The 21,324-nt window shown below is 49.7% G+C and overlaps 1 protein-coding gene across 1 annotated transcript; it reads left to right on the top strand.

The window, feature by feature from the left end:
• The first annotated feature begins 251 nt into the window (after nucleotides 1-251).
• On the top strand, nucleotides 252-20,233 carry LOC119459206 (uncharacterized). The gene is made up of 4 exons (XM_037721029.2): nucleotides 252-397; nucleotides 9,085-9,209; nucleotides 18,744-18,850; nucleotides 19,829-20,233. The coding sequence occupies exons 3-4, from the start codon at nucleotides 18,800-18,802 to the stop codon at nucleotides 20,231-20,233; spliced, it is 456 nt and encodes a 151-aa protein (XP_037576957.2). The 5' UTR covers nucleotides 252-397; nucleotides 9,085-9,209; nucleotides 18,744-18,799.
• Nucleotides 20,234-21,324: the final 1,091 nt, after the last annotated feature.

The following is a 21,324-nucleotide window of genomic DNA, read 5'->3' as shown; positions in this document are numbered from 1 at the left end:
ACTTTGTCAGATTACTAATAACTTATAACGGACGGCGTCAAAATGAGGTTTTGCCTAACCACGTAGCTCGCATGTGGTATCACGCAGAACCGCGATAACAGGCTAAGAGATAACAGGCTATTCATTGCCACTATCTCATTCAACACTAGGATCCACACCAGGGTCACCGCAAAGGAAAAGGATGGTGATCCTATTGACGTCCGTAGTGGCATCTGTTCTCTGGGTCGTTATTCACTTTCTGAGCGAATGGTTCTTGCGATGGCGCTCTCCGCCTGGAACCAAGCTGCCGCCTATGCCTCCAGCGAGGAGCATCCGAGGACACTGTCGAAGTTCACCACCATGACTTCTACCGGAAAAAAGCCATCGAGTGGGCCAAGCTGTACGGACCAGTGATCAGGTATGTGGAGTGTTGGTCAACGCGTGTTCCAAATGCATTGCCAAAGCTTTTTTGATATCAGAAAATGACGTCAGCGGGAGAAGATAGTTTTTCTTAGCTCTTTATAGACACGAAGCTCTTTCTTAACTGTTTACAGTGATATGTCACAGCGAAATACGAAAGCCGTAGTAGCTACAAGCCTGAGAGAGGGTGTAAAATGGTGGTAAGTCACCTTGTTCAAGAATAATTTTTTCTGCGTGTCTGTAGAGCTTCTCTGAAAATGTAGTAGCTCATTAGGCGGGAATCATTGCAGGAATAGCATGTCTTCCATACATCCAATAGGATAATGTAAGGTATTCCCGAGATTTACGACAAATTTGTGACGCGCGAGCTCACGAGCTAGGATAATGCCTTCTTGAGGTGACGAAGAAATATCGAGGGCACTTATATTCTACGCATCTAAATCTCAAGCAATTTAGTATAAAACATTTATATTAAAATTTTTGTTAATGTATTAGAGTCTTTTTATACAAAGTCAATGAAACCACAGAAAGAACATAACCTTGAAGATTGAAATTTCGAGATAGAATTGAGTGAGGAATGGTTCCAAGTTATTCTCAATATTGAAAGCTTACGCTCGTTTCATACGGTATACTCTTATTTCTAATATTCATTTTGGCCTGTGCTTTCTTTTATGTCCAGCATATCATCATGCTTTTATGTCTCGTAGGTAAATTATTGGTTTAAAGGAACACATTGTTCAAGCTCACAGCGTCAATGGAGCAATGTCCTAGACTCAAATTTCGAAACTACGCCTAAAATTCCTTCACTTATTATAGTGTCCCATTATTGTAAAGGGGGAAAGAGAAACGCTGGCACAACTGTGATTTTGTCATCTAACTCTTTGTTGGGCGAAAAACAACAATGATAGCGGAGAGCATAGTCGTCGCCCATCGAACCTGGCTGGCCCTTTGAGGTGTTTACTGCGTCATTTAACCTATGTAGCTGAGCGCGCGAAAGAGCGAATCTTAAAACATGCTGCTGGGAAAAAATATATTAAGCGAGGAGAATCTTGGCACGATATTACTTTGCTGCCACTAACATAAACTTGATTAATAGATGGCAGTTAGAAAGGTTTACCGCGTTATTTGATGTACTCATCCTAACTTTTCATGCTTTGTCTGGGGTCTGTTATCATTTGCACATAATAAACGTGATTACTCTACTCGCCCCGGTCTATGTAATATACTCAAAACGGGTTCTTTACGGATATGTTGAGTTGGTAATATTGATACAAATATTAGTAACAGTAATAATACTGTTACGTAAAACGACACAAGGCGGGACTATTTACGCTGTATTTACACTACACAGACACAGTAGCCAAGATAGTGGACAGCCACCAGCACCCGACAGAACCGTCTTCTTTGTCGTCGGCCCCTGGCAGAATGTGTATCTCGTAGCATTACCCCCGGCGGTAGAAGCGCCGTCTCGGCGCACTTCAAACATTGTCGTCAGAAGGAGGATGGTATGCTTTCAGTCTGCTGACGTGAACTGTGTCACTGGGAGCGATCGCAGGGCGCAAAGTCGGAGAGACGGGAACAATTTTGTAGGTGACGTCCGTGACCTGGCGGATGATTCGGTAAGGACCCGTGTACCGAGATAACAACTTCTCGGACAGGTCCACACGACGGAATGGACACCACAGGAGAACTAAGGCACCGGGTGAGAGGCGAACTGTCGTGATGCCGGCTGTCATAGAGGCGCTTTTGGGTCGCTTGCGAGGCCGACAGCCTAGAGCGGGCGATCTGACGTGCATGATCGGCACGAGCGATGGCATCACGTGCATATTCGCTAGGTGGCGCAGCAGCAGCCGGAAGTAGGGTGTCCATTGGTAACGTTGGTTCACGGCCAAAGAGCATATAAAAGGGTGAATAACCGGCGGTATCGTGACGCGATGAATTGTGCGCGAAGGTCACGTAAGGCAGCGCCAGGTCCCAGTCACGGTGGTCGGAGGAAACATACATTGAAAGCATGTCCGTGAGGGTGCGATTTAGGCGCTCGGTGATGCCATTTGTTTGAAGATGGTAGGCGGTGGTCAACTTGTGGGAGGAGCGCAAAAGATCATCCATTACTCGGGATAAAAATGCACGGCCTCGATCTGTGAGCAGTTGGCTAGGGGCGCCATGGTGTAGAATAACATCGTGGAGCAAAAAATCGGCAACGTCAGTAGCAGTGCTGGTGGGGAGCGCTCGAGTGATTGCATACCTGGTCGCATAATCGATAGCAACGGCGACCCACTTGTTGCCGGATCTTGACTCGGGAAAAGGTCTAAACCAACACGGAAGAATGGTTCGGTCGGGATGGAGAGTGGTTGAAGTAGACCAGCAGGGGGTGCAGCAGGACGTTTCCGACGTTGGCATTTATCGCAGGAGGTCACGTAACGTCGAACAGACCGGGCGAGACCGCGCCAAAAGAAGCGGCGCTGGACACGGTCGTACGTGCGGGATACTCCAACGTGACCAGCAGTTGGTTCGTCGTGAAGCTCATGTAGGACCGTTGAACGCAGATGTTTTGGCACAACGAGAAGCAGCTCAAGGCCATCGGACTGTACGTTACGATGGTAAAGTGTGCCATTCACGAGGACGAACATGCGCAGTGAGGCGTCGTTAGGTGCCGATTCCAGCCAGTCAATGAGCGATCGCAAAAAAGCATCACGGCATTGTTCGTCACCAATCTGGAGAAACTGAGACATGGACATAACGCAGGGGCTAGGTTCGATTTCCGATCCGTCTGGTTGGTCAACAGGGTAGCGGGACAAGCAGTCCGCGTCCAGATGGAGGCGGCCAGACTTGTAGGTAACTGAGTAAGAGTACTCCTGAAGGCGCAGCGCCCAACGACCAAGTCGTCCAGTAGGGTCCTTCAGTGAGGAAAGCCAACAGAGAGCGTGATGATCTGTGACAACAGGAAAAGGGCGGCCATACAAGTAAGGACGGAATTTCGATACCGCCCAGACAATGGCAAGACATTCCCGTTCCGTAATCGAGTAATTGCGTTCAGATTTCGAAAGGAGACGACTTGCGTACGCAATAACACGATCAGTGCCGCGTTGGTTTTGGGCTAAAACTGCACCGATGCCGTAACCACTAGCGTCTGTGCGCACTTCTGTGGGAGCAGCTGGGTCAAAATGGGCAAGAGTAGGTGGAGTCGTTAGGGCGGCGATGAGCTCAGAGAAGGCGTTAGCTTGTACAGGACCCCAACAAAACGGGACGTCTTGCTTGAGAAGGTAAGTGAGTGGACGTGCGAGCGCCGCAAAGTTTTTCACGAAACGGCGAAAGTAGGAGCACAGGCCTACTAAACTACGAACGTCATGGACAGACCGTGGAACGGGGAAATTCGTGACAGCGCGTACCTTCGCTGGGTCTGGTCGGACACCGGAAGCATCAACGAGGTGGCCCAGCACAGTAATTTGACGAAGAGCGAAGTGGCACTTCGAGGAATTGAGCTGGAGGCCAGCTCGTCGGAAAATTGCTAGAATGGTCGAAAGCCGCTCAAGATGTGTTGCGAAAGTGGGAGAGAAAATTATCACGTCGTCCTGGTAACATAAACACGTCGACCATTTAAATCCTTGAAGCAGTGTGTCCATCATTCTCTCAAAGGTGGCTGGTGCGTTGCAGAGACCGAAAGGCATGACCTTGAATTGGTAAAGGCCGTCAGGGGTCACGAAGGCGCTCTTCTCGCGATCCAGGTCGTCTACAGCGATTTGCCAGTAGCCAGATCGAAGGTCCAGGGATGAAAAGAAGGTGGCACCATGCGGAAGTCGAGGGCGTCGTCGATACGTGGAAGAGGGTACACGTCCTTCTTGGTGATCTTGTTGAGGTGCCGATAATCAATGCAGAAACGCCAGGAGCCGTCTTTCTTCTTTACTAATACGATGGGGGAGGCCCAAGGACTAGATGATGGTTCGATGATGTCCTTCGCAAGCATTTTTGCTACTTCTTTTTGAATAACATCGCGCTCTGATGCGGACACACGGTAAGGTCGACGGTGAACGGGCAAAGAGTCGCCAGTGTTGATGCGGTGGGTGACAATCTTAGTCTGACTCAGGGGTCGATCACGAATGTCGAAAATGTCGCTGTATGAGGCCAAAACCCGGCAGAGAGCGTCGGCCTGGTCAGGCGAAAGGTCTGATCCAATCATTTTGCGAAAAATGGTGTCGTCAGAAATTGGTGACCGGGAAACTTCAGCTTCTTCAGGAGCAGTTATGGCGACAACCTTGACGTCATGGTCTGTTATAGTGGTGAGGTGGGCAAGCGACATCTTGTGGGGCAACACTTGGGGGGTCAGACCAAAGTTTAGTTGCGGGAGGAACACACAGTTATCAGCTAATGTCGCGATGGTATGTGGCACAGTAACATTGCGTGTCAGGCTTACGTCAGTAATCGGAGTGACGATATAGTCGCCGTCAGGAACGGGTAGGGTCGATGACAAACACACGTATGTGACGGCTCGAGGCGGTAGGCGAACAAAAGCGGTGGGGCTTAAGCGGCTGACGGGCGTTTCGCAGGCATCTGATACAAGAGGAAGATCGAGGGAGAGAGTGTTTCAGAAGAACAATCAATTAAGGCCGAGTGTGCCGAAAGAAAGTCAAGGCCAAGGATAAGGTCATGGATGCAGTGAGCAAGGACGGCAAAAAGTGCGTCAGTGTGATGACCGGCAATGCTAACACGGGCGGTGCACATTCCGATCACTTGAACAGCACCACCATCGGCAACATGTATTGTCTGTGTCGTAGACGGCGTCATAATCTTCTTCAGGCGGCGGCGTAAAGGAGCGCTCATAATAGACAAGTGTGCACCAGTGTCGATGAGGGCGGTCACAGGAACATTGTCGACTTTGACTTCTAGAAGGCTATGGTGAGTGGCGAGTGTCAGCAGAGGATTTGCAGGGGACGACGGCATTGCAGCTTCACCTCCATAAGCTGCACTATCTAGTTTTCCGGCGGCGAGCGTCCAGAGAAGGACGGCGAGGAAAAGCGGCGAGGCTGCGGAGAGCGGGGTTGGCGGCGTTGCGGCGACGGGGAGCGGGAGAAACGGCGAACAGGAGCAGTGGCGTCAGACGGAAGAGGCTCGTGGGAGGACGACGAGTAGTAAGTAGGGGAACCAGCGGCTGGACGTCTAAAAGGAGTAGAGTGCATGGAGGTCTGGCGACATGCGTAGATCCAACGGCGACGGCAATAACGAGCAATGTGCCCGGCCTGATGACAGGAGAAGCAGATGGGCTGATCGTCGGGTGTTCTTCATTCCGCAGGGTTGCGGAAGGAGACAGGAGAGGTGTAGGATCGTCGAGCAGGTCCAGAGGAATAAGGCTGAGCGTCAGGACGAGTCAGTGGACACGCCGATGGAAGGCCGAGATTGGCAAACTCGGCCTTACTACAGCTTGAATGAGGGACACTGATGGCTGCGTTGGGTCACTGGCGTGGGATGTAAACACGGGTGGTGGAATAGGTGCAGGACAGTCAGCTTCAATCTCGCGACGAACAATACGCGTAACGTGGTCACAGGTGGGCGGCAGGCGAACGGCATCACACGATGAACTTGCAGCCGTATTGGGCAGCCGGGTGAATCTCTGGGTTATACGGCGGCTCTTGGCATGTTCAAACCGCCGACATTCTTTGATGATTGTGTCGACGGTATCAACGTTGGTATACACGAGCAGGTTAAATGCATCGTCGGCGATACCTTTGAGCACATGAGAAACCCTCTCGGACTCAGGCATGTGCTCGTCAACCTGGCGGCAAAGAGCGATAACGTCCTTAATGTAAGAGACGTATGACTCGGAGGATGTCTGCGCACAAGTCGCAAGTTCATTCCGCACAGCATGCTGCCGGCCAGTGCTGTCAACGAAAAGGTCGCGTATCTTCTCTTTGAAAGAGTCCCAGCTTGTAATGTCCGCCTCGTGCGTCTCGAACCACACCCGTGCTGCGCCATCGAGGTAAAAAAGCACGTTGGCGAGCATAAGGGTCGGTTCCCACCTGTAGCTGGCGCTGATCCGTTCGTAAAGGTTGAGCCATTTGTCGACGTCAACCCCATCCTGGCCGGAAAAGACGCCAGGGGCGCTATAACGTAAAATGATTCCAAACTGTTTTGATTCCAAACTCCTGACGTCAAATTTACGTAACCACCAACGCAAGCATCGGGCCGTGACCCGCAGCGTTGTCTGAACAACCCAATCAAACACTCTCCTCGTTTATAGGAGGTCACCTTTGTTCGCCTTCAAAACCAATAACATAGTGTACACTCAGCGGTTTTTCTTATCTAATTGGCTGACAAGAGGCGAGGAGCACGCTCTGGTGGAGAGGACTTCGATGGGGCCGAGCCAGCACATTGAAAATAGATAACTGCATGAAGAGGGTGGGGCTGGTTTCTCCGATTGGTCCGCTTCGCCTTACTTAGCTTGCGGTGGCTGGTCGAAAATCGCGGCAGCGTGCAACGGAAGGATAAGAATGCCACTAAAACGGATCCTGAGCAAGGGAGAGTTGGCAGAGCGATGTCGTATGCATGCCGAAAGGGCTCGATAACATTTTACTGCCACGCAAAAAGGTTTATCATACGCAAATAAATACATGCTCACCGGCAGGTGCGAGTAGCGAGGGCCTGAGTGATCGGCGGGCAGCCATCTTCTATTTCTTTCGGAACGGGGTAGTTTGTGGCTATTCAGAAGGATTTTCAGTTTTGTTCGGCATATTATTGCATTTTTTTCGCGGACACGTCACTTTGACGTGGTAGTTTTCGCGGTTTTGTGAGGTCGCGTGACAGACAGGAGAAGTGGGCATAGCCAGAAAACATTGAACTAATAGCAGAGGGCTAATGGTGAAAAGGCATCTAATCAGGAATGATTATTTTTCTTTTGTGCGGTTTAATCATGCATAATCAGTGTGTACACGTTATATCAGATGGGGAGCTATCGCGGTTTTCGTGACGTCGCGTGACAGACAGGCGAAGTTGGGAGTGGCCCAAAAATGTTTTTACCAATCGTGGATGCTGATTGCAGAAGTTGGAATCAAAACAGTTTGGAATCATTTTACGTTATAGCGCCCCAGGATCACGAGCAGGAGGCAGAACGATGTAGGTGGGAGACACGGGAGGGGCAGCGGGTGAAGACGTTGTGCCTGCACCGACTGACATGGTCGGAAGCGTGATGAAGCGGCCGTTGCAGAGCTCCGTGATGGAAACAGGGAACTACCCCGCACCTCCACCGCAAAGATGTTACGTAAAACGACACAAGGCGTGACTATTTACACTGTATTTACACTACACAGACGCAGTAGCCAAGATGGTGGACAGCCACCAGCACACGACAGAACCGTCTTCTTTGTCGTCTGCCCCTGGCAGAATGTGTCTCTCGTAGCAATATTATTACAAAATAGTGACTGAATCCAATTTTTAACTTGCGATGGGACAACACTAAGGTTGGAGTGCTGGTGCACACACAAAAAAAAAGAATTCACATACAAGGTAGAAATGTAAAACCTGTTCAGCGAGAAGTTATGAGATTAGGAATTATAAAAAAAAACAAAAGAAAAAGTAACTGGCAGAACAGCTACATAATGAGCAACATTACAGCAATAACACACAATTGAGAGACTGCACATACCCGGTAGGGGAGAGAAACTATGAGAAGGCAGGAGAGGAGCGCAGCAAGAAAGAAATCTCACAAGAAAATGCGAATCTCAGAACACAAGGAAGACCAGACGTTTTTAAAGGTATTACCATACATAAAATGACAGTTGTATTAACTTTGCAGTACGTTGAAGGGCGAGTGTGGCTATGCGATAAGGTAGATGAAGACATTTTCCCTGTTGATTACGAAGTATACCGTAAAGATATGGCTTCACGAGGAGGAGGTGTTGCCGTACTAATTAAAACAACGTTGAGTCTTCCTTATTGGTTGATATGACTGATATTGAGGGCTTATGTATCAAGCTCTCATGCTGGGATCATCAAGTTATCTTGAACGCGTTATACAGACCCCCTGATGCAGCTCCGAATTACTTGAGAAAATTTGAAGCTCAGAAGGCGCACTACTTGAAACCCAAAATCTTAATAATTGGCAATTTTAACCTACATGGTGTTAATTGGGAGGGACTACAGGCCCTTCAAGGTTATAACAGTCACGTTAACATTGTTCCAAACATCATGCTAGCACACAACCTAATGGAAGTTGTTCGTGAGCCAACCCGAGAATTGGGAGCGTGTAAATAGGTTTTAAACTTACTGTTTCTTCCGATAAATTTTCGAATTTTACGGTCTCTGTAGAGCAGGGACTTTCCGATCATCATCTTGTTAGTGTTTTCTTGTTACTTAGCTCTCACAGTAAGCAAGCCAAATAATTCTGCTTAGTTAAGGGTTATTCAGGTGCTGATGACGCAAGCACTTTAGAACACATGGATAGTTAATTGCCTGTTTGCATATCAATGACAATGATGTCAATGGTCCTTGGTGTTAGTTTCGAGATATGTGCCTCGATATGTGCCACGAGAATCGCCTGGAACTGAGTACAGAGAAATTAGATAATTTAGGATAAACAATTTGTCAAGTTTTTGTTGAAGCCTTAGGTGAAACATAATTTTTGGTGATATTGTTCGCGTGCTTTATGCTCGCAAACGAACTGTTGAGTTCAGTAATGCGTGCTGAATTTTTCTCTAGGCTCAAGATAAATCTATTGAACGTTGTCATCCTCAACGACTTCGACAGCATCAAGAAGTTCTGCAATACAAAGGAACTCCTATGGCGTTCATCCACTTTCGTTGGTTATCGCGACTGCTACAAAGGTAATTTTATCTAATCTTCAATGTAAGAACGTGTTTGAAAGAGTAAATTCATAGGTGAGCCAGAAAGAAAACCTCTTTCTGAAGCACACGATTCTCTACAGTGGGTGTTGGGCGGATGTTGTGCGAAAGTTGAGGGAGGAGGTGGGGCACTAATAATCTTTAGCTCTAATTGATCTTGGGAACCTGAGTTAAGATTTAGATACTTCAGTAATAATAGCAAGATCGCCCTCTTCAATAAGCTACCTTTACAGCCGAAGAAAAACTCGCGCTAACCCAGGCATCAAACATGCGACCAATGCCTTACCAAATGGGTTTACTATATTATCTCTAGACAATAAATGGGCTGTCATTGGGTTTTCAAAGTATTTTGGCCTTCCGTGAGAGTGTTATTGGCGCTGTTATGCCGGAACGTATTCTAGAGAAACGTTACAGCTTCAAGAGCGTCCAGTTAATTGATAATTCTGCATCACGCGTGAGTCTGCTAGCCTCCTGGCTAACGAGAGTGGTACGGCGACTTCTCCAGATTGGCAGCAATCTTTGGTTCGATCTCAACAGGTTCGTGAACATTTTTTTAACTTCGAAGCTGGCTTTTAGTGTTTGCTGGCATTTCTGTAACTATAGATGTCTCCGTAGCCTGCTAGTACAACGTACTCTAAAATCGCTCGCCTCATGTCAGTCCTGCTCCTAGGGACCGAAGCTAGTCCCCTTTATTGCGGACTGTTTCCTGCAGGCAGCATACTGCAAAAGAAATTTTTTTGCTGAGATTCGAACGGTAATGCTCACGAAATGGAAATAGAGAACAATAGTCAAGACTCTACAGCGGACCAGAGCAATCTGGAATTCGATGAGAACAGCGGGAAGACGCTGAGTCAAGCTGGCCCATGGTTCCAAGCAATGAAGGCAAGGAAAAACAAGAAGTCGCCGAACGAGGACCGCATACAAGAGGGAGGAAGCAAGGAAACGCCCAGAACCAGCAAGGAGGACTGAACGCGAGGAGCAACCCGAGAGTGGAAACAAGCATGCAAGCCAACAACAACCAGCAACGTCAGTAAGATCAGGGAAGCCGAACCAACGGCAAGCCACCGCCGCGACGCGCGACGCCGCCGCTGCCAGATAATGATTACAAGGTGGTGTACCGAGCAAGAACCGGCATGAAGCTGTCCAGCTGGCCGGACGAAAAGATCACCGAGGGACTAGCAAGGGCAAGTGGTTCCCCTTTCAAAGAGTTTTGCGCGAAAGTAACCATCCAAACGCAATGGAAGCAGAACCTGATAATTGCCAGCACCGCAGACGAGGACTACGCACTGAAGCTCGGTTCCATCAACGGCATCGAACTAGGGGCGGCCACATACGAAATGACGCCGTACATCAAACCGCTCCCAGGAACAGTGCGTGGAGTCGAGCACGGTATCACTGCGTGTACGACGGAGAAACGACTTGCGGAACTTCTGGCAGCCAACAACTATGGCATCCTGAATGCGAGGATGCTCGGCAAATCCACCTCAGCAGTTATCACCTTCGAAGGTCCGCACGTCCCTTTCTACGTGAAGGTGGCCAGCTCGTACACACGTTGCCGCCCATATCACAGATCGGTACAGTATTGCCAGGCCTGCGGAGAAATCGGCCACCGGCAGGACGTATGCCCAACCCAGACAAACCTATCTGCAACCGGTGCGGGGTGCAGAACCCACAAGCAGATCATGATTGCCAGTTGCAGTGCAAACTATGCGGACTACCTCACGAGACGGCAAGCAAGGAGTGCGAGAAAAGGCTCAAGCCAAGACCCCCACCCCTGTACGTAAGGGAGAGAAGTAAATCAAGAGGCCGACAGCCATCTATAACAAGGGAGACAAGTTCAAGCTCCTCGGAGTATGGAACAAATAAGCCGCAGCAAGATCAGCAGAAGATCAGCTGGGAGGAAGTGATAGCCAGTTCTAAGTGGACAACCGACCCGTTTCCCTCACTGCCGACACAAGAGCGAAATTCAAGATACGAGGAAACCATCTCCTCCCTCAGAAGGCAAAACGCCGACCTGATGAAGCGGAATGAAGGGCTCATGAAGCGTCTAGAAGAGCAAGAAAGACGTCGGAAACAACGGGACAAAAGAGCTCAGGCCAGGGAACAAGCCCTGGAGATGAAGCTCCAACATCTCATTGAACAATTGAAGAAGCAGCAGGAACCGACCACAACACTAACGCCGCCGAGGAAACATACTCCCCCGATAGAGGACCTAGAATCGGGAATAGAGCACAAGATGAACAAGGCCCGAATCGAAGACAAGGCCGAACTGAGAAATGAGTTCCGAGCCGAACTGTCTCAGGCCATCGACACCATAAGTAAATCTGTGGCAGCCACCGTCCAAGCAGCCGTACAAACGCTCCGCCAGGAGATCACCCAGATGGGCAACGAGCTCAGCCAACGCATCTCCATCTTAGAAAAGGACAAAGAGCAGGCAAGAAAAAAGCCGAAATACCCCATCAGAGAAGCCCAGATGAACAAGACTCTGGGAAGCCAAGATGGCGAGTAAAATAGCAAAGAAGAAAGAAGCGACCCAAACCCTCAAAATTTGGCATTGGAATTGCAGAGGAATAAATCGGAAACGGCAAAATTTGCTTCACCTATGCACCCTACACCAACCTGACGTCGTCGCGTTACAGGAAACAGAAACCAACAATATTACGATGCGCGGCTACGAAACGCACATTGCCTCAGGAAGGACCCGGACCGCCGTCCTGATCAAGAAACATCACACGACGCAGCAGCACCAAATCAACCACAGAATTGAACACACTCTGATTGAGCTGGTTCCTCACAAGAAAACCCTGCAGAGCATCTACATCCTGAATGTATACATTCCTCCGCACGACACCCTCAAGGACTTGGACAAATTCCTGAGAGAAGTGAAGAAAGTCACGAAGGGTCAAAAACTCCTTGTGGTGGGCGACATTAACGCTCCACACGTGGCTTGGGGCTACCGATCAACCAACAAGAAGGGTATGGACGTGCATAACGCGGCACAACATCACCAGCTGAGATTGTGGACCGATCCTCAAATACCAACTAGAATCGGCAACAGTGTCTCCAGAGACATCATCCCAGACCTGCCTGACCTTCTCCACTGGATTAAGGCAAGTCGAGTAGTCGAGACTGGACGAGACTCTAGGCAGCGACCATCACATCATCCTGACCGAAATCACGCACAACAATACCCCCGTGAGATTAGGTCAGGCCAAAATTACGGACTGGCCTGCTTTCCGGAAATATGAACAGACCAGAAGCCTAGAGGACATCGAGGAGTGGACCAAAAACGTGATGGACTTGGTTACCAAGTACACAAAGACCATCCAACTCACTGCGGACAATCCCGACGTCGACCCACACCTACTTCACCTCTGGGAGGCCAGGCGTGGACTTTTGAAGAGATGGAAGAAGCAGAAGAGAAACCGCAAACTCAACATCCGCATTGCCGCAGTCTCGCGGCAGGCGGAAGAGTATGCTGAAAAACTCGCCCGTCAGAACTGGAATCAAGTGTGCGACCAATTACAGGGAACCCTCAGCACCTCAGCAAACAAAAGACCTGGGCCATTCTAAAGACCCTTCTGGCGAAGACGGAATCAAGAATAGTCACGGGGCAACACATACAAAGACTTATACACAACTTCCAGGGCACCGAGGAAGAAGTGCTCGAAGCCATCACCGGGAAATACCTAGGAGATGAACAACAACGGAAGGCGCAGCCAGTCATTCACCCGCAGTACGAGGGGGAACCCAATCCGGATCTAGACCAACCTTTCACCAAGTCGGAGATCATGGCAGCCTTAAAAAATCTCACGAGAAACACGACGCCCGGCAGGGATAAAATTAACAACAAGACCCTCCGTAACCTCGACAACGGGGCGACGGAGAGTTTACTAAAATATATCAATGAAAGCTGGCAGACCGGCAGTATACCGGCTTCCTGGAAGCACGCGGACGTAACGATGATCCCGAAACCCGGCAAGCCCGTCAAGATACAGAACCTGCGCCCGATCTCTCACGTCGGGCACGGGAAAACTCTTCGAGCACATGGTCCACAATCGACTCTCGCCCTACCTGGAAGAATACTATGTTCGGTTTCCGACCAAACCTCTCCACCCAGGACATTCTACTTCAGCTAAAAGAAGAAGTTATCGACGGCCTCAGCACATGCCACAAGAGTGTCATCCTGGCACTCGACGAAGCAGTGCTAAACAGCCTACAGCATACCAACTGCGGACGGCAGACATACAACTACGTCCGGGACTTCCTGACGGGTAGAACGGCGACCATAGGCCTGGGGAACCTCAGGACCGAGAAGTTCCAAATACCGCCCAAAGGAACCCCCAGGGGTCGGTGATCTCCCCGTTGCTGTTCAATATAGTGATGAGGGGATTGCCGAACCTCTTGGAGAACATCAGGGGTATCCGTCACGCAATATATGCAGACGACCTGACCATATGGACGTGTACGAGATCGGTTGGCGAACAACAAGACGCCCTGCAGGAAGCCATCGACAGGACCGAGCATTATCTACACCGCTGCGGTCTTTCATGCGCGCCGGAAAAGTCGGAGCTCCTGATCCTCAAAAGGAGGACAAGAGGGCGGCCTCCGCAGGAGACACCAGACCCAACATTGACCCTACATGGAGTCAACATACCCAAGGTTGACGTACTCCGTATTCTGGGCCTCACTTTCCTGAAGGACGGTGCCGGTCTCGCCACCATTAAAAAGCTGCAAGCGACAGTTACCCAAATCGCGCACTTGGTGCGAAGAGTGACTAACAAAAAGCAGGGCCTGAAAGAGCAGGACACAATCAGATTGATAGAAGCCCTGATAATCAGCACAGTCACTTACGGCACCCCGTACCTGGGTCTCAAGAACAGCGAGAGAGACAAATTGAACATCCTAATACGAAAGACCTACAAGCTGGCACTGGGGCTTCCACCGACAACGTTGACGGAGAAGCTACTCAGCCTGGGCATCCACAATACTTGGGAGGAACTAGCAGAGGCCCACAAGACGAGCCAGATAGAGCGACTCAAGCTCACCAGCACGGGCAGGGACACCCTAATAAGACTGGGCTACTCAGTCGATTATGAGTCCAGTAAACAGCGGGTTCCTCTGCCCCTGAGGGAGAAATCACGTTGGCCAGCATACCGAGAAACATGCACCCTGAATACAACAGAGAAAGGAGGCGAGCGAGAGTGCAAGCTCTACGTAAGGCTTACGAAGGATCAAAACAAGGAGAAGTCAGATACACCGACGCGGCAAAGTACAAGAACAGAGCGGCCCACGCTATCAGCGTGATCAACGGCCAAGGACAAGAGGTAGCAGCAGCCTCGGTAAGCACTTCAGACATCGACTGCGCGGGAGAAACGGTGATAGCCCTGGCAGCCACTACGGGCAAGCGAGAGGAAGATCACGTCACAGTCATCATGGACTCGCAAACAGCATGCAGAAATTATCAAAAGGGCTACATTTAGAAACAAGCCCTGAGCATCCTCGGAAAACTAGACAATGTTCAAGAACTGTACATTGTATGGGCCCCGGGACACGAGTCCCTGGCGGGTAATGAAGCGGCTAACGCTGCTGCCCGAGATCACATTCTCTGGGCTATCCCACCGGGTTCATGAGCACCGGCAGACCAACATGATAGCGTCCCGAAAAGATACTCCGATATCCTGAGTCATTACAGACTGGGCAGGAGGATCTACACCCCCCCCCCCCCCCCGCATTCCAAGCTAACAAGAGAAGAGGCAGTGATCTTCCGCAAACTACAGACCGGCACATTCCCGCACGGCACCCTGCTACACGCCATGTATCCTAAGAGCTATACTCACAAATGCGCCTTCTGCTCGGCGCCCAATACCCTCTACCACATGGTATGGAAATGTCAACAAAACCCATCGACACCACCCATCACCGGACCAACCGTCGAACAGTGGGAGGCCCAGCTGACAAGCTCGAGCCCTGAAGACCAGCATCGCCTGGTGAGCAGGGCCAAGATATCGGCTCAGGCCCACGGCATTCTGGGACCGCCCACCTCGGACGATTTTAGCGTCTGCTCATTTCCTAAATAAAGTTTATTCCTCCTGCTCCTGCTGAGATTCGGCATTGAAGCATGATGTTTCTCGCCAAATGCCTTCGGCCAACACTGAATGACCGGTAGCAAGTGCCATTTGTTGCTTCATAGCAGGAACATCAGAGGAGGAAGAATATGTTTTGCACGCGGCTCGCATTCGTTTGAAAGCATGGTCAAAGGGGACAGACCGATGCAAGATCTCCGGTGGCAGGGCTGTTACAAACCTGGTGCAAACCAAATGAAATGCACACCCGTGGGTCACTCGTGGTGAGAGCTGTCAGTAAAAATTTCAAATGAAGTCTTAGGTGCTTTGCAGTAAAGCCCACATCCAGTTTTCTGCCTGGTATTTCCCTCTAGTGCCTGCGATGACGCCTTCACGAAATTACGCCGTCTGCTAACCTCGCCACCTATCCTCCGTCACTTCGACCCTGCCGCCCCCACCGAGGTCCACACCGATGCCAGCGGCGTCGGATTCGGTGCCGTACTCGCGCAACGGAAGGCAGGGTTCGATGAATATGTCGTAGCCTACGCGAGCCGAACTCTGACAAAAGCCGAGGCTAATTACTCGGTTACAGAGAAAGGGTGTTTAGCCATTATTTGGGCCCTTGGGAAATTCCGCCCTTATTTGTATGGTCACACTTTCGACGTCATCACTGACCACCACGCCCTTTGTTGGCTGTCCACCCTCAAGGACCCATCTGGCCGACTTGCTCGCTGGGCCCTTAAGCTACAGGAGTACGACATCCGCGTTCTTTACCGTTCTGGCCGCAAACACACGGACGCCGACGCCCTTTCTCGATCACCGGTCGCAGCTTGCAACGCTTGCCTATCCGCCCTTGAGCCCGCACTTACATCACATGCACTGCACAACATGCCGTCGGAGCAGCGCAAGGATCCCTGGATCAGTGCTCTCATCACCATCCTTTCTGATCCATCCACCTCTTCACCATCTCGCGCTCTTCGCCGCCAGGCTACCCACTTCTGCATTCGCGATGGCCTTCTGTATCGTCGTAATTACCTTTCTGACGGACGCAAGTGGCTTCCTGTGATACCCCGACATCTCCGTGACCTTATCTGTGACGCTTTCCACGCGGACCCGCAGTGCGCGCATGACGGGCTCTTCAAGACCTACGCTCGACTACGCCTCCGATTTTATTGGCGCGGCATGTATAACTACGTGCGAAAGTTCGTTCGCTCCTGTACTCAGTGCCAACGCCGAAAATTACCTCCCGGGCAAGTCTACCCGTCACAATCCCTTCCCTGCCCTAGTCGTCCCTTTGATCGTGTTGGTATTGACATATACGGACGGCTACCATCCACCACAGCAGGGAACCGCTGGATTATTGTTGCCGTGGATCACTTGACCCGTTATGCTGAAACCACTGCTCTGCCGACTGCCACCGCCCGCGACGTTGCATCGTTTCTGTTACACCATTTCGTTCTGCGCAACGGTGCCCCTCGCGAACTTCTGAGCGTTAGAGGACGAGCCTTTCTTGCCGATGCTTTGAAGGCACTACTCGACTAATTGCGAATCATTCACCGCACAAGTACAGCGTACCATCCGCAAACTAACGGCATGACAGAACGTTTCAACCGTACTCTTGGTGATATGCTATCAATGTACGTCACCTCTGATCATTCAAATTGGGATCAAGTTCTCTCTTTCGTGACGTATGCGTACAATACTGCGGCCCAAGCAACTACTGGATTTTCCCCATACTTTCTCCTATATGGCCGAGAACCATCTAATACGTTCGATACAATTCTTTCATATCGACCTGATGCGTCCGAAAGTACTCCGCTGTCTGAAGCTGCTCGACATTCTGAGGAATGCCGCGAGCTTGCCCGCTCTTTTTCCACCGAGGACCAGTGGCAGCAGCAATCCCGTCAACCTGCCGACCGTTCCGCACGAACATTTCCCCCTGGCTCTCTGGTCTGGCTTCGGGTACCCGCTCCCACACCCGGCCTCTCCGCAAAACTTGTCGCGAAATACCTCGGACCCTACCGCGTTCTGGAACAAACGTCCTCCGTCAAATACCTCGTGGAGCCCCTCAAGCCACCGACAGACCTGCGCAATCGCGGCCGCGAACTTGTCCACGTCTGTCGCATTAAGCCGTACTACGACCCAATAGTAGTGTCTTCGCCTTAAGCCGCCAGGATGGCGCCTTTTTCGGCGGAGGGTGATTGTAATGAAGAAGAGTAACCTGTGCCTCAGCAGCATCGCCACCTGCATGAGCTCGTGGTTGCTGTCCTTGGCCGAACGCTTGTGAGTGCTACCCGTTCGCCTGCATCCGTTGCCAATAATCCTCTTAGCAACTTAGGAATATATTTCCTTTTCGTTGAAGAACTTGATGTGTTCTGCACATTCATGTAGAAAATTAACATTTTTCTGGTATGTATATATGCCTGTCCTTAAAGAGCTAAGTACCTGTAATTGTGAACTAAGATTTAGTTGGCGGTGCAGTCGTGATACGTGTAAATCGAATATTCTCCAAGTTATGAAATGAATTTTATTCTGGCGCGGTAGTAATAAACTCGGACCACGAGGGTGAATGAGCGCATCCTCACTACACTCTAATAATACTGAAATCGGAGAAGAAGTGGTTATCACTCAGGCCATAATTTCCTCCAATGTAGATACGTTGTCAGTGACTCGCATTCGCCAACAGAAACTACGCGCGAGCAAGACTATCGGCTCAGGCCGCTAACACTCTTCACGGAAAAGCCCAGCTCATATCGTCAGAGGATTTCGAAGCCAGATACATCATTTGGTTCCCAGTCCACACCTGCTGCGAGTTCCCCGCTCCCAACCTCAACGAGGAAGCCCACCGCGTCACGCGAGGTCCCTTTTACCGTGCTAGCAAAGAAGCCTCCCCCGAAAGAACGGGAGGAGAGGCCTGGAAGGAGAGGGACAGTATGTTCAGATTATGTGACATCACCCGCTTCTACCAAAAGTCCAGGTGCAGATCCCCGCCTCATAACTCCAAATTAGACACATCTCAGGCGGTTGACTGGAGGCGACTACAAATCAGAGCCCTCTCCAACCCGTTGCACCTACATCGCATCTGCCCCGAACTGTACCAATATCACTTGTGTAAACTATGTAGGACAGAACACGCCACCCTAGAACACATTCTGTGGGAATGCGCACATGTACAGGATTTAAATGCAGTCTCCTCAGAACAGTTTGGGGCGCGGTGGAAAGCCGCGCTGATATGCTCAAATCTGCAAGGCCAACTATAGGCCATCCAGCGAGCTCGAGAGGCGGCTGCGAGAAAGGGGCTCTTACCGCCCCTGACGCGGCCTAGGCCCAGGCCTCAATCCACTGGCTCCTTCAATAAAGTTGATTCACTTACTCACTATTCTGGCGCTTCCAGGGCACCCTTCACTTACTTAATGCGCACGGCATATATTTCACTGAAGTTACTTTTCAGGTGTGGGTTCACTGAATGGGGAAGCTTGGTCAGCAAACAGGAAATTCTGTTTGAGCATGCTGCGGGACTTGGGCTTTGCAAAAACTGCTATGGAGGACCGCATGATGGTAAGCTACGTGTTCAATTACATTACCTGCGACTGGCAACATACAATAGTTAAGGTTCCTTTTGACCCTGGATGCTTTACATAGTAACTCACTGTACTCTACATCACTGCGGTTTCGAAGTTAACAGTTGACTGGACAGAGTGCTGCGCTGAAATGTCATCTGTGTGTCCGAATTGTGCCTCCTTGCCCCTCAGAAGCTTGATATGAAATCATTCTCCATGAACAATGTACACAAGGAACTAGTAGCCAGAAAAAGCTACTGAGACCAAAATTTCGAAGTCACCACTCCACGAACAGGCGCCGATTAAATCCCATCAAGTCACTGACTGGCAATAAACGTCCGGTTCACAAAGGTTATGCAGGAACATCAGAAAAAAATGTTTTTGAGCAGTGATGATGACTTACAGTTTGCCATTACCACAAAGCCGCTCCTGTTTTGGGAAAAAACTTGTCTGCCGGAAATGACGCAAGAGTGAAAGACTGGTAGCCGATGCCGCGTTTATGTTCCCGCACAATCTCATCGGCATCTCCCAAATTTAGGCCCATCTGCTCAGGCCAGGGTAATCTCTTATTGATAAAGGTCGACTACATAGTATTTAAAGTGTCAAAGGCTGAGCTTAGAACGTTTCAAAAACTATCACTCCGCCACAACGACCTAAATAGGAAAAAAATTATAGAACTACATGACGTCACAAAGCCGTACCAGTGCTGTGGTTGCTGCGCAAGTTCAAAATAGAAACATTATACCGGAATTTTATTTCTCGCACTCAATGCACAAATTTAATGAAAATAGAAGTTGACAGAATACTTCTTTTTAGTCTAAACTAATTTAGTGGTTCTCTTTAGTGCCACTTTAGGTATGGATTTAGGACTAGCTCAGTTGTCAAGCCTTTTACAGTTCGGCGTGCTCTTACTCTTTTTTCTTCGTTCCGCATGGATGTACCTGCACTTACGTTCTCAACGCTCTGCGGATGGTAGGAAGAGTTCGGCCGCGTTGCTGACAGCATTGGTGAGACTGGTGGAAGGCCGCTTGACGTGAGCAACTACGTGATGCCGTGCGCCTTCAACAACATCGTGTCGTTCTTCTATGGCCGTCAGTTGACGCACGACGATCCAACTCGCCGCGAGCTCCACCGGGTGATGAAGAGAGTGAGCCTCGCGATGTACTCGGGGCCCTTTCACCAATTCCTACCATGGAAGCTGCGCAAGCTGCTCTCATACCTTCCTTTTACCAGAAACCACCGCATCGCGGAATCCTTGGCGCAACTAGAAGCCGTTTCAGAGTACGTGCACTTTACTTTTTCCATAAACGCGTATCATCCACAAATGAATTTCACCAGTACTATGAATTGGTACTGGCCTAGAAACAGAGCGCCCTTCTGAATGTTTTAGGCGGTCTAAAGAGGATTGCACATAAGTAACATGAAATGTTTACCTGAAAAAAAAAAAAACTGATCCAGAGGTGTGATACTACCATGATGACGTTCACGCACAACAGAAAACGTCATTCTCTGGTTCAAGTTTTGCTATTTTCTAGTGCTTTCAGTTAAAGTCACCCTTAAGGAATAAAGTCGAGCCCGGATCTATCGAACACACATATACTGAATTATATGTAGTGTATATCGAACAGCTGTAGAATCTCCTCGAAAATCCTATGGAAACCTATACAGCTGGTGCACTCATATATAGAAGGCCCGTTCACTAGCACTTTCAATTTATCGAACGTGGCGCGCCGCCAAAAACCTCGAAGTGCACTTCTTAGTGCACATTGAGGCCTTCTGGCACCTGGAGGTGGAGAAGACAATGTGCTGTCAGTAGAGCCCCGTTGTGCTGTTCGGCTAGGCCGCGTGCTGCCTAGAACGTCAACATTCCTTCTTTCCGATTTTCGTTGCGTCATCGTGTGGGTTGAGTGCCTATTCGTGAGTTCATTTTCCGCAAGCGATGACCGCTGCAAGTGTAAATAATAGAATCAGCTTGGACTTTGCAACGAGGTTGAGAGTGATCCAGCAATTTTTTGCAGGTAAATAAAGTCTGCTTGCTTTTTTTCCCGAGCTGCGTACAGTAACTTGGCCGCCCGCGGACGCACCGATCGCGAATCCGCCGATTGTCGCAGGGCCGATTAATTTATGTGTCGCATTTCCTATACAGGGTGTCCCAGCTAACACGCAGCACGATTAAAAAAAAGAGGGGAAAGGCGTTACGCGAAACAAACCTAGTGCGTATTGGTTCCAGTACAGTGGAGTAGCCGCCAGTAACTTTATCGTTGCTGAGATTTATTTAGGTAATTGTAATTAATTATCTAACTCGAGAATTACTATCCGAGTTATCAAAGTGTCAATGAGAAGATTGTAGAGCAACATGAAAAACTCCCGATACAGCTTTCTGTTGCTCAATACCTGCTGCATAAATGTGTTTTTCCGAGCGTGAAAGAAGCCCGCGAATATGGCCGCGGGAGTTTTTCATGTTGCTATACA

Source organism: Dermacentor silvarum, chromosome 7 (genome assembly GCF_013339745.2).
Source record: "Dermacentor silvarum isolate Dsil-2018 chromosome 7, BIME_Dsil_1.4, whole genome shotgun sequence".
Classification (NCBI taxonomy): domain Eukaryota; kingdom Metazoa; phylum Arthropoda; class Arachnida; order Ixodida; family Ixodidae; genus Dermacentor; species Dermacentor silvarum.
The sequence above is the reverse complement of the archived record's forward strand: the minus strand, read 5'-3'. Positions and strand labels throughout refer to the sequence as shown.